This window comes from Pagrus major, chromosome 21 (genome assembly GCF_040436345.1).
Source record: "Pagrus major chromosome 21, Pma_NU_1.0".
NCBI lineage: Eukaryota > Metazoa > Chordata > Actinopteri > Spariformes > Sparidae > Pagrus > Pagrus major.
The window spans coordinates 15,755,332-15,770,985 of NC_133235.1; the positions used below are offsets into that span (position 1 = coordinate 15,755,332).

Genomic DNA, 15,654 nt, shown 5'->3' on the forward strand with positions numbered 1-15,654 from the left:
TGAATTCTACTCTTAAAAAGCCACCAATGAAAATAGTGTATAAATACACCCAATATATGTACTACTTACTCTTTTTTTTAGTTAGTGGAAAAACTAGAGCTGCTTAAGGAAATTACTGAGACTTTTTATAAAATCAAACTATATTATACATGTGTACACTGTCTTACTACATTTGCAACCTAATCTTAAAGATCTTCAGTAGGAACCAGTGTGCTTTGAGCTGAGAGCCACAGACAAAAGATAAAGTTGTTTTTTTTGGGCTTTTTATGGAATTGGTTGACCTCCTTATAAAATTAAAATACAGAACTTTCACACCTGGTGCTGTTCGTGCAGCTGATATGATATGATATCTGCTCTATTTGAGTTCCTGATAATGTTGGAGATAATTGCTCAACTTCACATTGGAGACTTGGACAACGTGAAGTCTTAATCTTACTTGTGTAAATAGACTATTCTGCTTCTATCATTTAGCTACAAGTTTAACTGTATGTTTACATCAGATTTAAGATCTAAAAATAGGTTAGTGTATCCTACAGCCATAATTACAGCAAACGAAGTACAGTAATGCGTTCTACAGACTGCTTGAGGTCCAATAGATTTGCCTTCATCTCCTCTGTAGAGCAGAGCTCAACGTAATGACTTTCATTGTGTGGTCCTGCGTCATTCAAACAGATGAGAACCATCAATTTTGAATTCACCAAGTGTAATTTATGTTGCACAGGTTGTAAAGCTAAGCTAGCATGGAGGGCGTCTTCTCCTTCCAGCAGCCTTTTTCTAGTGCCTCGCTGTAGGAATAAGGGAGGTAAAGACTCCGCTGACTGCCTCGGATTGGATCTTCTCTCCTGTCTCCTGTGTTGCCATGACTCATAATCTGTGCGTGGAGTGCGAGTCTGCCTGTCTGTATTTGAGTACATGTGAGATGAGGAGGGTGAGAGAGAGTGAGCGTTAATGCAGTGCTTTCCCACCCTTCCACCCTCCCTTACTCTTCCCTCCCCCTCCTCCTCCCCCTCCTCTCTGCTTTGCACTGTAGATGACTCAGACCCAGGCCAGTCGAGTGAGACCTGGGGAGAGAGATTAGTGCCTCCCTGCAGGATATACGCAGGTAATCGCTGCAGCCCGATCCTCAGCCCCCGTGTCCTCTACAAGTCACGTCACTTACTTTGCGCCACTATGCTGCTGTAAACACACATACACACATGCACGTGTGTGTGTTTTCACCCTGCATCTGCCCCGTTACAGCTCACGCATGTCTGTGTTCAGTAACAACCGACCGACGGAGGCTGGGAGGGGGGACCCGAGGAGTGGCGTCTGCACTTGGCTGGCTTAAGAGAATGCTTTCTTTCTTTGTCCCCTTTTTCAAACCTCATGCTTGTCATCTGTTTCTTCGCGTGCAGATACAAGAGACGGAGGAAAACGGTGTCACTGTGACAATGAAATTGCTGCTTGAAATGAAACTGGACTACATTTGGATTGTTCTCTAAAAATCTCTTTGTTTTATTGCAGATAAAGACGGACCAGACAAGAAGAAGGTGAAAAAGGAGGCTGGGGGCAAGAAGTCCCAGGCCAACCTTTTGTTTGGGTATCCTCTGTCAGAGCGCAAACAGATGGCTCTACTAATGCAGATGACTGCCAACAGTCCAGGTTTGTGTGCCTGCCCTTTCACCTTAACCACATCCTCAAGATGGCTCACAGTTTACTTACTGTTGGATGAGTCATGCTTCTGAAGCATTGTAATATCTCAAGGTTGTTGGAAAATAGAGCAATGTCTCATATTTAATGAAGCTGCTCAGCTGGAAGGAAAGCTGCTCTCTGCACCTTCCCTGTGATATTGTGCAAGAGGTGAAAGTTACTCAGATGATTATTGTAAATGATAGGTTCTGAGTAGTTGTAAGACAATATCAATTAGTGCATACCTGCTGAAACACAGGCACAAGCTAGCACAGGCTTCCAGTAAAACTAGTGCAACTGGTTGCTCAATCAAAAGCCTTGCTCATCAAAGGACAGTTTGACATTTATGTGTATGTCAATCAAATGTTGTTCTGTTCAGTGAAGTTGGAGCTGGCAGCCGCTTATGTAATGTAATGTAATGTAATGACGGGAAAGAGGGCAAAAGGTTAGCCTGTCTCTGTAAGAAGCTAACAGAAACATTAGCACACTAATTAAAATGTTATATCTGGTTTGTCTAGTCCATACTAAAACTGAGAGTGAAAATGAGAAAATGTGTTTTTTTACGGGGATTTTTATTTTGTTACCTTTTGGATAGAGCCAGGCTATATTATGTATAAAATTCTCAGATTTCAACTTCTTAAATGTTTCTGGTTTCCTCACTTCTCTGTGCACTTAAACTGAAAGTCTTTGGAATGTGGACAAATAAAGACATGTGAGGACGTCTTCTTAGGCTTTGGGGAACACTGACTGACATGTTTGACCATATTCTGAAATTTTATTGACCACACAACTAATAGGTTAATCAAGAAAATGATTGATTAATTCACAATGAAGATGATAATTAGTTGCAGCCTTAGATTGGTACTTATCTTTTTGAAAAAAGGCAAATTGGCTTACTTCCCAAAATGTTGAACTATTTTACCTTAATGAATACCCCAGTCTTTCAAGTTCCCAGTAAAATAGTTCCACTGTGGCTGCTCAATCCAGTACCTCACACATAAACGCAGGTAGTTATCTTAACCTGTGAAAGGGTTTTGCTTCAAACATCAGTTAAGTCCTTTTCTCTCTGCCCGCCTGTGTCCAGACTCAACTCCCAGTCACCCCTCACAAACGACGCCCGTGCAGAAGAAAGTCCCCAGCAGCGCCTCATCTCGACAGAAGGATAAGGTCAACAAGAGGAACGAGCGAGGGGAGACTCCCCTTCACATGGCTGCCATCCGGGGAGACGCCAAGCAAGTTAAAGAGCTCATTAGCCTGGGAGCTGATGTCAACGTCAAAGACTTTGCAGGTACGATACCCCCAGGAGGTGATCATTAAACAGCTTTCATCATGTCTGTATGGTAGCTATTAATAACATAAAGCTGAATAATGGGTGCTTATTCAAAGGCTATGAGATAACAAAAACAGACATGAGTGTGTTTGTTACAACCTTGAATACACATGTTAGAGAAAATAAGGTTTGTGATTTCTAAAACTCTCTGGTGTTGCTGTTTTCTGTCCTCCCAAGGTTGGACACCTCTTCATGAAGCCTGTAATCTCGGCTACTACGATGTGGCCAAGGTCTTAATAGCAGCAGGTGCAGAGGTGAACACGCAGGGGCTGGATGACGATACGCCACTCCATGATGCCTCTAGCAGCGGGCACAAAGATGTAAGAGCTTCACTTCAGTTTGTCCTGCAACAGTGGCACTTGAAAGTGAACACATTTACACAGGGTAAAAATGTCTGTAATAGGTACAGAACAGACAAAATAAAATATGTCCCAGTATACTAGGGCTGTGACTAAGGATTATTGTCATTATCGATGAATCTACCGATTATGTTCAATATTAATTGTTTAGTCTTTATAATGTCTTCAGATTCTTTTTGTTGGTTTGTTGCTTCTTTTGTTCAACCAACAGTCCAAAACTCTTAAGACTCTTTATAAACAAAGAAGAAAAGTAGCAAATCCAGCAGGAACCAACAAATGTTTGACATTTTAACTTGAAAAATCTTTTTTACTTGAAAAATCTAAATAAAGAAAATAGTTTGCAATTAAACATTGTTTCATTGATTAATGCTTATCTGTGCAGCTCTAGTCATATGATTGTAATGATGATTTTAAAGAATATTTTATTGCCATGGAGTGACATGGTTTGTTGCTGTCAGTCAGCGTTTAGCACTGTACGTTATCATCGCTATCATATAAACCAATTTTACTCAAAGTTAACTCAAGAAAGTTAATGTATGGAAATAGAATATATATTGAGTTATTGTCCAATTTAGAAATAAAACATCACAACACCGTAAAGTGCACAAGATTAGAAGACTTTGCTGCAGTTGTCTCAAGTTGTGTTTTAATAACAATATTGAGGGTCACGCTGTATTTCAAGGGGCTCTATATTACAATTCATAGCAATTTACACGTATTAATCATGTAATGTGACGTGAAAAATCATCTCTCTCAGTTCCCTAAAGGATTTTATGTACGTTCTCGAGTGCCTCGTCTCAGTCTCTCTCTGCGTTCCACTAACCGAGAGCAACAGTACCTAACATTAGTTTAGAAATGGAGTCCGCTAACATAAACTAATGACTGGCTTCCAGCACAACGCAGAAGTTCCACAGAGTCCCTTTAAAGTGTTTCTCTATATAATTTATAAAGGACAATTCCACCTTTAACGACTTAGCTTTTGCCATGTTCTTGTTTTTCACTGTTTTGTATGTCTTCAGATTCTGAAGCTCAATCCTTATGTTTTATACAGATTGTAAAACTGCTACTTCGACATGGTGGTAACGCCTTCCAGGCAAACAAGCGCGGCGAGCGCCCGGTGGACGTGGCGGACTCTCAGGAGCTTGAACAGCTATTAAAGGGAGAGGTGCCACTGTCGGACCAAGACGACAGTTCTTCAGGTATGCAGAGGATGCTGTAGTGTTTGGCTGACCTCCCATTTTAGATATTACAAGGCATTCGTATCACTACACCTCACAGCACCATGTGTACATGTGTTTTCACTATAGATGGACCAGATGGTGCTTATACACAAAATGTGAACAATGTGTTTAAGGCTTTACTCCACCTTTATTTATGGTACTACATGAAGTCAGCATTGGAGGTTTTATACCCACTACTAAATGTTTTACTGTTGTTTTTGTACTTTGTCTTTTTTCCACCAAGGAGAAAGTAATAATATAATTGAACTTGTCATAGAGAATTGAGTTATGTGTTGGATATACCGTATAATTTTTTCAATAGTGTGCTTTTGTCTTTTATGAAAGTGAAAATTATTGTATCATTTTAACACTGATCCTTTCTTCTCTGCAGAGTCTGAAGACCCACCGTCTGTCAATCCATCCAGCGTGGATGACAACATGGACGACTCCGATACTGAAAAGGACTCGGATGGCAAACCAGCCACAAAAGCGTCGTCGTCCATGCCAGGGCTGGATGAGTACGAGTTCAAGGACGAGGAAGAAGAGGAGGATCTCAGTAAGGCCCTGAACGACAGACACATCCTCCGGAGGGAACTACGGCAGCGGGAGAAGGAGGAAAAAGAGAGAAATCATGTGGCAGGAAAGCAGAGCAGCAAAGGGGATTCCTCCTCCAAGTCCAAGAAGCAGAAGACGTCTCGTGTCCCCTGCAGCTCTGATACCTCCAGCGACGAAATGGAGAGCCTTCCAGAGAAACGGAGTTCCCCCACTTGCTCTCAGAGCTCAGAGAGCATCAAGGTCGACACGAGGTCTAAAAAGGACACTGCTGAGCAAAAGGACAAGGACAAGGACAAGGGCAAAGTCAAGAGGAAGAGTAAAAGCCAGAATAAAAACAAGGAAAACCAAGAGGATGGGAAAGAGAATAGCAAAACGTTGGTCCTCTCTCTTGCAACAGTGTCCGAGAGCACAGAAAAGGGTCGGGAGGAAGACTCATTCAAGATGTCTTTCAGTCCTAAAGATGACTCATCCGTCCACCTCTTCCATTTGTCATCCATAAAGTCTCCAAAACTGAACCACAGCCTGACAGATAAACAAACACCACTCAAACAGGAAAATACTAAGATGTGCATTTCCATCAGTGACGGCTCATGTCCGGTGGACGGTGTCAAATACAACCACTACACAGACGCAGACTACTGCACTGAAGGCTCCAGCACCAAGGGGTGCAAGCACAAGGAAAAGAGCAAACATCAACAAAAAGACCCCAGTGTAGATGGAGACGACGGTCATTCAAGTCCTTACAAAGACGGCAGCATAGGAAACAGTATAGACAATGCTGAAGGTGCCTTACGGAAGAGTGACTTAGATGGCAAAGTAGTAAAGAAGCATAAACTTAAACACAAGGAGAAAGACAAACACAGGCGGGAATACGAGGCAGAGCGGAGCCGACACAGGCAGAAAGAAGCCAGGAAAGACAGCCACAGGAATTTGGAGTTTGACAGAGAGTTCTGGAAAGAAAATTTTTTCAAAAGTGATGAGACGGATGATTCTCTGCCAGTGAAAAAAGAAGGTGAAGACAACAGCTCACTTCAGAAGACCTCTGATTCCTCTCCTGTCAAAGACGAGAGGAACACAAAGGAGAAACACTCAAGCAGCAAAGAAAAGAGGCCGAGAGAGGACCGAGAAAAAGACAAGGCTGTGAAGAAAGAGCGGAAGGAGGCTGCTGGTAAAGAGGAGAAGGTAAAGGATTCGAAGCTGAGTGAGCGTGACGAGAAAGTGGACTGCCACGGCTCAGGGCGGATTCCTGAGGAGACGCTGCAAAGCAACAGCATGAAAGAAGAGACAGAGGAGAAACCCATAAGTGGGATCACAGCTGATCAAGAACAGCTGGAGCCCTCTGAAAAAGGCTCACGCGAGAAAACTGACAAGAGGTTCCCAGGAAAGGAGAAAGATTCAGAAAAAATGGAGAAAAGGCATCCTGACAAGGAAAAAAAGGTGAAAACAGAGCACTCTGACAAAGCTGAACCACAGAATTCAGTGGATCGTTGGAAGGACAAAGAAAGAACGGGAGCAATTTCTTCCCACTCGCCTGGAGATAAAAACTACAAAGAGAATGAAAAGCTGAAATCTTTATCCACAACAAAAAAGCATGAGGACAGCAGAAAAAATAAAGATAAGTTCGACAAACGGTCCGATAGGGAGAGACAGGACAGAGAATATAGTGCTGGGGATCACAGAGAAAAGGAACGCACAAACTCTGATAAGAAAGGAAAACCTCTGGAGAAGACTGCAGATCATAGTAAATCTGATCGTTCAAAAGAGAGAGACTGTGACAGGAAGAAGAGAGACAAAATAAAAGATGGGACCTCTTCCAATCTGAAGTTACTATTAGAAGAGAAGAAGAGCTACCTGTCTGAGAGCAGCAAGTCCTTATCTATGAAATCCAAGGAGGAAGTTATGAGAACACCAGAAAAGGATCGTGACCGGAGAGACCGGGATAGAGACTCAGATAAACACAAGGACAAGGATAAGGACCGGCACAAAGACCGCTCCCAGCAGGCCAAGATCAGCAAGGCCAAACCCAACGAAACAGATGCAGACAAGGCCAAATCAAAAGCCTCGCCGGCAACACGAGACACTAAGCCCAAAGAGAAAAGGCTCGTGAATGATGACTTGATGCAGACCAGCTTTGAGCGCATGCTCAGCCTCAAGGACCAGGAAATTGAGCAGTGGCATCGCAAACACCTGGAGAAAATCAAACAAAAAGAGCGGGAAAGACTTAAACAGCGGCCCATAGCAGATCCGGGGAAGTCCAAGCCTAAAGACCGAACTAAGACTGAGCCGTGCTTAAGTAAAGAGCTCATGCGCTCAAAAAGCTCTGAATCCTCTGATGTCCACAGCAGAGATAAACCCCTGAAGGACGGCACTAGCCCCAGAACAATGTCGCTTGATGGGAAGAGCCTGCCTTCTATCAGTGCAAAGGTCATGTCAGCGGTGGAAAACTGTCTGACCAGATCACCCAGACCAGAGAGTGAACGCTGCGGCCTCATGTCCAGGTCCGTGTCCCTGGTTTCTGTTGCCAGCTCAGAGGATTCATGTCAGGCGACGACATTAACACCCAGACACGTTGAATACGACTCTGACATGAACATGGAAGCCTCAGACTCTCAGCCTGCATTCCTCCAGTCTTCCCTCGTCATTCAAGCCACCAGATCGCCGTCTGTTCACGAGAAAGATTGCAACAGTCTTCCAGATGTGCCGCAAAGTAATCGGACACTGCTGTCAGGCAGACACGAATCACCGTACCTCAGGGCTATTCTGGACGAGGATGCCAACTCATCGACTGAAGGTAAAGCTGTTGAGAATCTGCCTAAACCCATCCAGCCTACAGAGGAGATCAGACCGAGAGAGACCTCCGTGGAAACAGAGGAGAGCCTCACGAGTCAACCATGTTTGAATTCTGTCGCTGATTCAGTCACAGAGCAAGAGGAGGGTCTCCCACCACAAGTGTCAAACAAAGACAATGAGAGTAAAAACCTGACACTTCCAGAGTGTAGTGGCTCTCAAACCGGGTCAACGGAGGAAAAAACTGATCCTCCTGTTGTGAAGGACGTCCCATGTTTGACAGAGAATTCACAAGCAGAATTCAGTGACAAAGACTCTGATCAACCATCATTACCTACAGCTTGTGTAACTGAGGAGCCATCAACGCTCACAAACACAAAAACCTTCCAGCAAAGGGAACCACTCACTGTTTCTGGCATGGAGAGCGTGCAGCAGACAGAATCGGGTACCTCACAAGTTTCTGACCATAAAGACAAACCTCTGGAGAGTTCTGAAAGAGCAGAACAGGAGAGCATGGAAACGGTTTCAGAAAGCTTCAGAACAGAGGCTGTTGGAAGTCCCGTCCCGTCCACCAGTTCGCACATTCCCAGCTCCACTTCAGGGGAGTCGTTGCCAGGCTTTGGCAAAATGAGCTCAGAGCCTGAATGTTCTCCAGAGGACATGGATGTAGATAACCAAGACTGCAAGAAATCAAGACCTTCCAGTGACGCTGCAGGCTCATGTCTCGATGCTCAGGTGGAGAATAAGGACAGTATGCCCTCGAGCCCTGAACACAAAACTGAAGAGATGGCTGATGTCGTGCAGAGCTCAGAGAACAACAGTGGTGCTGCTGTTTCTGCTCCAATAGAGAGTTCGTCGGTTGAGGGCAGCCTGGCTACAGAGAGCTCCTCTGAATATAAAGCAGAGGCCAGCTCAGAGCAGATGGAGGTGACCCCTGCCGAGGAGAAACCAGAGTCATCTTCATCTGGAGAGGAGCAGAGTCAAAGCACCATCCAATCGGCAGCTCAGATTTACTCCAGCAGCAGCAGCAGCAGCAGCAGCTGCAGCGGCAGCAGCACTGCCTCAGGGAGCTCCTCACCTCAATCTGGAGACCGGGATTCAGATTCTTCAGGGGCTAAGGTCAAGGTTCGCTCTGCAGACGAGGACGTGGACATCCATGTGCCCCATCCTCGCAAGAGAAAGATGCCCAAAGTGTCGACCTCCCAGTCCTGCTCAACGACCCAACAGGAGAAGGAGAGAGGCCAGCAGTCTCTGGCTGCTATTGTGGACTCTGTGAAGCTGGAGGAGATTCAACCCTACCAGACAGAGAGGGCCAACCCTTACTACGAGTTCTTGCACATCAGGAAGAAGATCGAGGAGAAGCGCAAAGTGTTGTGCAGCGTCACCCCCCAACCACCACAGTATTATGATGAATATGTGACCTTCAACGGATCCTACCTCTTAGATGGGAACCCACTCAGCAAGCTCTGTATACCAACAGTGAGTTCTTCTTAATTTCTTTTCAAATCTTTGTAAAACAGATTCTATTTAATGTCCCTGTTTTAATGTCTGGAAACAACTCTTAACAATAATTTTGCGAACATTTTTGTAAGTTTTGGCCCTGTATCCAGCATGTTGGATTCAAAATGACAATCATTCTTACTGATGTGTTTAGAGTTACATTTTTTTTCATGGAGGTTAACTTCAACATCATGTTGCCCTGCACTCAAGAGCCCTTTCATACCTAACCTGTTTGAGTGCAAAAACTCTGGTGTGGTTGCCTGTTATGTAGTCTGACTCACCGGATGGAGACTGTGGTTATAAGCCCACAGTTGGGCGCATATTTCAAGCAGCATTCTTCTCCCTTCTGCTATCTGTGTGTTAGTGTTTTTAAAATCACTCTAGCTACCAGTAACGGCAACAAACTCCGAGCTAGCAACCTACACGTGTAACCACACGTTTACGTCTCCCTTTTAATAAATATATTCTTCTGACTGATATCTGCATGGTGACTCATCAGGCATCACATGCCAGCGATAATTAAGTGTTTGTAACCGTCTCCCCCTCCGTTGTTTGAACAGATAACTCCACCTCCGTCGTTACCTGAGCAGCTGAAAGAGATGTTCAAACAACAAGAGGTCGTCCGGATGAAACTACGACTACAGCACAGCATTGAAAGGGTACGTGGATTTATTCTCAGGGCTTTTTATATGGTTGGGTTGAGTACCTCTAGACATTTTTAGTGCCACTTGTAGCAGCTGAAAATAGAAGAAATTGTAAATATTCCTTCTTTGGAAAGCCTATCGACATTTTGAAGCTGTTCTTAAACCCTCTTGAAGACTTCAACAGGACATCAGTGCTGTCTACATATAAGATTTAAAGTTTTAATCGTACTTCTTTTCCCTTTCAGGAAAAGCTGATTGTTTCAAATGAACAGGAAGTCTTACGAGTCCATTACCGGGCAGCAAGAACACTGGCCAATCAGACTCTGCCTTTCAGTGCCTGTACAGTTTTATTGGATGCTGAAGTGTACAACATGCCTCAAGACGTCCAGGTGAGCTTCTTGGAGCATTGCCCATACATTAGCAGTCTTGTGTTTTGTTTTATCAGTTATTTAAATGTGTAGAAATGCTGCATGTTTGATAAGTTCTTGTGTGTTTGGTTTACAGAACGATGATGGCAAAACGTCAGTGAGAGACAGATTCAACGCCAGACAGTTTATGTCCTGGTTACAAGACGTTGATGACAAGTTTGACAAACTGAAGGTAAGTAACTGTTTCCCTCCTCCATCAAACATGCAGAACATTTATAGTAAATAAAAAAATACGCTTAAAACTAATTTCAAGTAAGGAATGATCTTTGACGTTTACCAGTGAATACCAGAAATGTTTTCTAGGTCATGATGTTATTTTTGCCCACAGCAGAGTTAGGTATTTTTCCCATGAAAGATTGCAAACTTCACATCACTGGCAAAGTGATGCAGCACGCCAGTTTCATCTAAGGAATCTAAAAAAAAGTATCTACGATTTGCAAAAACGTACATATACAAATACATACAGTACATAAAAGGGGACATGCAAAACATCAGATCTGTGGTGTCTCCTAGCCAGATAAAAGTATGAAGAGGCGAGATTTGAAATTGGTTGCTTTTAATACACAGAAAGTAAATAATTCCAACAGTAATCAGCTCGGTTTTGCTGATAAACAACTTGATTTTACAAGTAGTTATTTTAGGAATGGCCTTCTCTGGTTGCCTGTAAATAAACTTGGCAGCAAGAAAACACCCGACAATTATGGACAAAAAGTCTTAAGTCAGGACTGGTGGCGGAGGAAGGTTTGGACGACAGCAGTAACAACCAACAGTGCATGTTTATATGCCACAGCAGCTCATTAAATAAAGGGGAGAGACAGACATCTTAACTGGGTCGAAGTACTGTTTTAACAGGCTTATTTTGAAAACCGTATTAACTGAAAATAAGATTACTTAAATAAAGAGTCGTGCAGCGAATGTAGCTCACGGTGCGTGTAAACTGAGCTTAAAGTGCTAAAAATGCAAACACTCTGCACTCTGTCCAGATTATTGGGTTATCCTGTTGTGTTTGCTTTTATTTTAACATTATAGTTGCAGTTTATAGTTATTTCCGGATGGATTTATCAGAAATGTTGAAATTTCTGTGATCTTGGACACAAACCAAACAGCAGCTGATGAGATTCTGTTGTGGTTGGCTTCATTGGAGATTCCCAACTTTAATTGTGACCATTTTTCTCATTGATTCCTCTTTCTAAAGTCAACCTCTCAGGGTTTTTGCCACTCTTTTTTTGTAACTCTGTATATAAACAGTACATTATAGACAAGGCAAGTTTATTTTAGAGCTGACCAATATATCGTGCCCAACCCTCATGGGTTTACAGGACACCAAAAAAACAGTTGCAGCAGTCAAATAGTCCATTATATTTAATTTCATTACAAAATTACAAATTATTTTGCAGCTTGGTCTTAAACAAAATATTCTGCCTTCCCTCCCAAACTTGACAAAAAAGAAATTCTACAAAAAAGGTTCCCTTCCTAAAGCACAGCTCAGGTTTTTCATAATCATCCAACCAAAATAAATCGGCATGAATGGAGGACATTTTAGTAAAAAGAACGTCTCTTACATCGTCATCGACAGGACAACAAAACAAGAAATGAACCTCATACAACAAACAAAGTCTGTTCTCCCCTGTAATGGCACTAAACCTGCTGGTCTCCGAGGCTAATGGTAATGTTCCTGAGCGTAACTGCACACAGAGACCTTTGCCTTTTATTTAAATTATACTTCTCATACGGTTCTACAGTATAACAGTTCTTTATGAGACAATATGTTCATAATTTTAGCTTACATCATACATCAACAGATACTTTTATCTGTATCTTTATACATGAGAAACATCTTACTCCTAATCTCCTGAATATCACAACGTTACCTGTTCTGAAAAATGAATGACACGTCGTTCAAATAGAATAAGGATTTAAACTCCTTTGCCCACGGATGACCATGTGAGATGTCCCAATTAAATATCTTTTTAGTGAGTCTACGAGTGCATAAAACGATGCTTGGTTTGATTTATAATTACTGAATTTCAAGTGAACTTTACTGTTTCGTTTTGAAGTGTTTAATAACCACATTTGAGGGATCACTGCAAATACTGTGTGTGTATATAGGTCGTAAACGGTAATGATTTAATGATTTACTGTATAGATGATAAAAGAAAGGGAAAAATAGACATGTTCCAGTCCACACTGTTCTTGGATTTATTCAGATCCAGGTTTGCTCGCAGTGAAGGCGATCCATTTCTCACATTCTGGGAAAGTTCTCCTCCTCACTCCTCCGGGAAAATCTCCATCACATAATCCCTTATGTTGTCCATCTTTTTATGAGTTTTTAGTTATTGCTTTTTTACAGGCAAAGATTCTTCAAATCTGTCTTTAAGCAACAGTCAGCTAAACTTATACTACTACTACTACAGGTTTATCTTGCTGTACTCATTCCTCTTGTCCAGACTGGCCATTAAGAGATTACTTCGTAATGTGTTTTCAGTTTAAGGGATGGGGGACAGAATCCACAGTCCTCGTTCTGTGCAGGAATATATTAAAACTTTTATCTGAGATTAACATGAGGCTTCAGCAGTTGACAAATCAAGTAGATATCTTTTGAAGTTTCAGTGTTTTCAGTGTGAAATTCCCTCTTTTTGTTACTGTCCCTTAAACACAAAGAAGGAATAATCCCAAATCCTGCTATTTAGTTTTGTATATTTTTGTGTTTGCCTTTGTGCTCTTTTCTTGAAAAAGGTCCAAATAAGAACATCTGGTGGGATAAAATAATAATTTCAATCCTTTTCCCTCCACAGACGTGTCTGCTGATGAGGCAGCAGCACGAGGCGGCGGCCCTGAACGCTGTGCAGCGTCTGGAGTGGCAGCTCAAACTACAGGAGCTCGACCCGGCCACCTACAAGTCCACCAGTATCTTCGAGATCCCTGAGTTCTACATCCCGCTCGTGGAGGTCAACGACGACTTCGACCTCACCCCGATATGAGCCGTCGGACAGACGTGCTTTGCCACAGCGGCGGCCATATCACGGACCCGAGAGGCAGCCCGCACATTTGAGGAAAAGGAAATGTGAAGCACTTAGAATGTGGCGGTAATACAGAAGAGCACTTAGAAATGAGATGATTTAACTCCCGAGCTCTTGCAGTCCAAACCGGCACGCCCACCATGAGCACGGGGAACGAGGACAGACTGTTCCTCGTACAGAGAAAAGGGGGGGTCCAGGCCGCAGAGGAAGCCCGGAGAGCAGAGACCAATAGCTGGGTGAGGCAGTGCAGGGAGCTGCAGCGAGAAGCGACATGTAGACGACAACCACCTGCTACTGCTCCTCATCACGCAGGGTCACACAACTGAAAGATTTCAATTGTTTTCAAAGTGAGTGTTCATACATTGTGTACAGACTGTGCTCTTAATTTTTTAACTTATTTTATACATAAACAATTGTGCATTTGTAAATAGTCATGTAATTATTATTTTAAACCTGTAAAAACAAAAAATAATAGATATTTTGATTGTAAACTTGTTCTGTCTCATGTTTTAATGGACCAAAGTTTGTTTTTATATCGAGTGTCCTCTTCGTCCGTGATGTTCTCGTTGTTGTTGGCTTAAACTCTTAAGCATGTGTTGGCTTTTGTTGTGTTTTTTGTTTTTACTGTTTTCTCTTCCTTCCTCATCTGGAGTTCCACGCCACAGCTGGTGTTTTTTGACTTTGGCAATTAAATGCTGTGCATGCGTTGCGTTGTTTGTACTTTTTTCCTAAAAAGCTGTACTGTGGACTTAATTGTGAGGTTTACTGAAGTGTTCCAGCTTTTTTTGCGCCATTGTGTTTCTGTCCTTTTTGCGGCCTCACTCCTCATGTGTTGTCCATTGTGTCTCGCGCACATTAAAGTCTGTTGTGGCTTCCAAGAAAGAAAAAAAAAACAACTTTTACAGTTTCAATGTGAGATCACAACAAAACCTATTTTTTCAACATAATGCCTTTTGAACGATAGTTCTAAAAAATGTCTATTTTAATATTTACTTGTTACATGACTTGTACATATTTGTAATATATAATTGAATAAATTTTATTTGTTGTGAAATTAAAACTTTTTGTTTTGGTGTCTTTAATCTCAATGATGCACAAGAAATTAGATCTGAAACAGTTATTTGATTCATAGTTTCAGTTTTTATCAGGCAGCATTCCCAAACTTTCACTGGTTTCAGCTTCTGATTGATTTGCTGCTTTTCGCTTTTATCAAGTTGAATAGTTTGAGGTTTTTTTTTTTTAGTGTTGGTTGGTCATTCAAATCACCTTTGAGTCACCTATGGCTCTGAGAAACTTCTTTAGTTATGTATTTGTGCATATAGTAAAATAAAACAACAAAAGAAATATACTATGACTTAAAAAGTTCACAGGTGGGATGAAAAAATCTGAGGAATTGACCATGAACCAACCTAACACTGAAATCAGACTGCTGCACATGCATTGCCATGAAAAGCATTTTTAAAATGTGTAAACGGGAGAAGAGAGTGCAAGAGAAATACTCAAAACAAAAAGAAACTGCGATCAGATTTCAGATTTTATGTGACATTTTATAGACCAATCAATAGATTAACTGTTCATGAAAATGATCTTCAGCCCTTCAAGAAATGATGTATGATTGTAACCTTTCAGATGATGGCAGTATTGTCCTCAGCCAGTAGAGGTCGCTGTTCGCAGCGCTGCACATCAGTCATGTATCTAACCAGCATAAAGCCTGTGTTTTGTAGTTTTTTGGTCCTTAACCTCAACAAAATGCAGGAAGAGGCTGAACTTGTCATTTTCCCTGTCTGTCTACTTTCACATAGCACGTTTTTATTTTTCTACACCCATTTACTTGGCTCTTAGTAGAAGAGAAAGAGTCCAAAATAATAATCAAGTTGAATCAGTGCCTCTCTAACATCAACAAAATCTCTATAAATGTCATGAAGGTTGTATTTACTGCACAGCTGCTTCATTAAAACTACATCATGATGAACCAGAAGATAAGTCTCATTCAAGGGTACTGATGCACACTGTTCTAAGATGGCTGAACACATGATGGTGTCTTTAACCTGTGGGTCATAAAATCGGCTCATCATCACAGAAAACACCAGTTGAGCCCACTTGTTATGTAGCATGTCAGTGTTAGACTGAGGTAAAGTGAGTC

General features: G+C 42.1%; 1 protein-coding gene across 2 annotated transcripts in view; it reads left to right on the forward strand.

The window, feature by feature from the left end:
* The window catches only part of ankrd12 (ankyrin repeat domain 12), a 37,919-nt gene extending 23,348 nt beyond the window's left edge, over window positions 1–14,571 (forward strand). Inside the window, exons 4-13 of one of the 2 annotated variants that reach the window (XM_073490625.1) lie at window positions 1,031–1,102; window positions 1,504–1,641; window positions 2,753–2,956; window positions 3,176–3,318; window positions 4,409–4,556; window positions 4,969–9,398; window positions 9,980–10,078; window positions 10,309–10,452; window positions 10,568–10,663; window positions 13,287–14,571. In XM_073490625.1, coding sequence (XP_073346726.1) covers window positions 1,031–1,102; window positions 1,504–1,641; window positions 2,753–2,956; window positions 3,176–3,318; window positions 4,409–4,556; window positions 4,969–9,398; window positions 9,980–10,078; window positions 10,309–10,452; window positions 10,568–10,663; window positions 13,287–13,472 — 5,660 coding nt within the window. In that variant the 3' untranslated portion in view covers window positions 13,473–14,571. The remainder of the gene's footprint in view (window positions 1–1,030; window positions 1,103–1,503; window positions 1,642–2,752; window positions 2,957–3,175; window positions 3,319–4,408; window positions 4,557–4,968; window positions 9,399–9,979; window positions 10,079–10,308; window positions 10,453–10,567; window positions 10,664–13,286) is intronic. The other variant, XM_073490626.1, reaches the window with a different exon arrangement.
* Window positions 14,572–15,654: the final 1,083 nt, after the last annotated feature.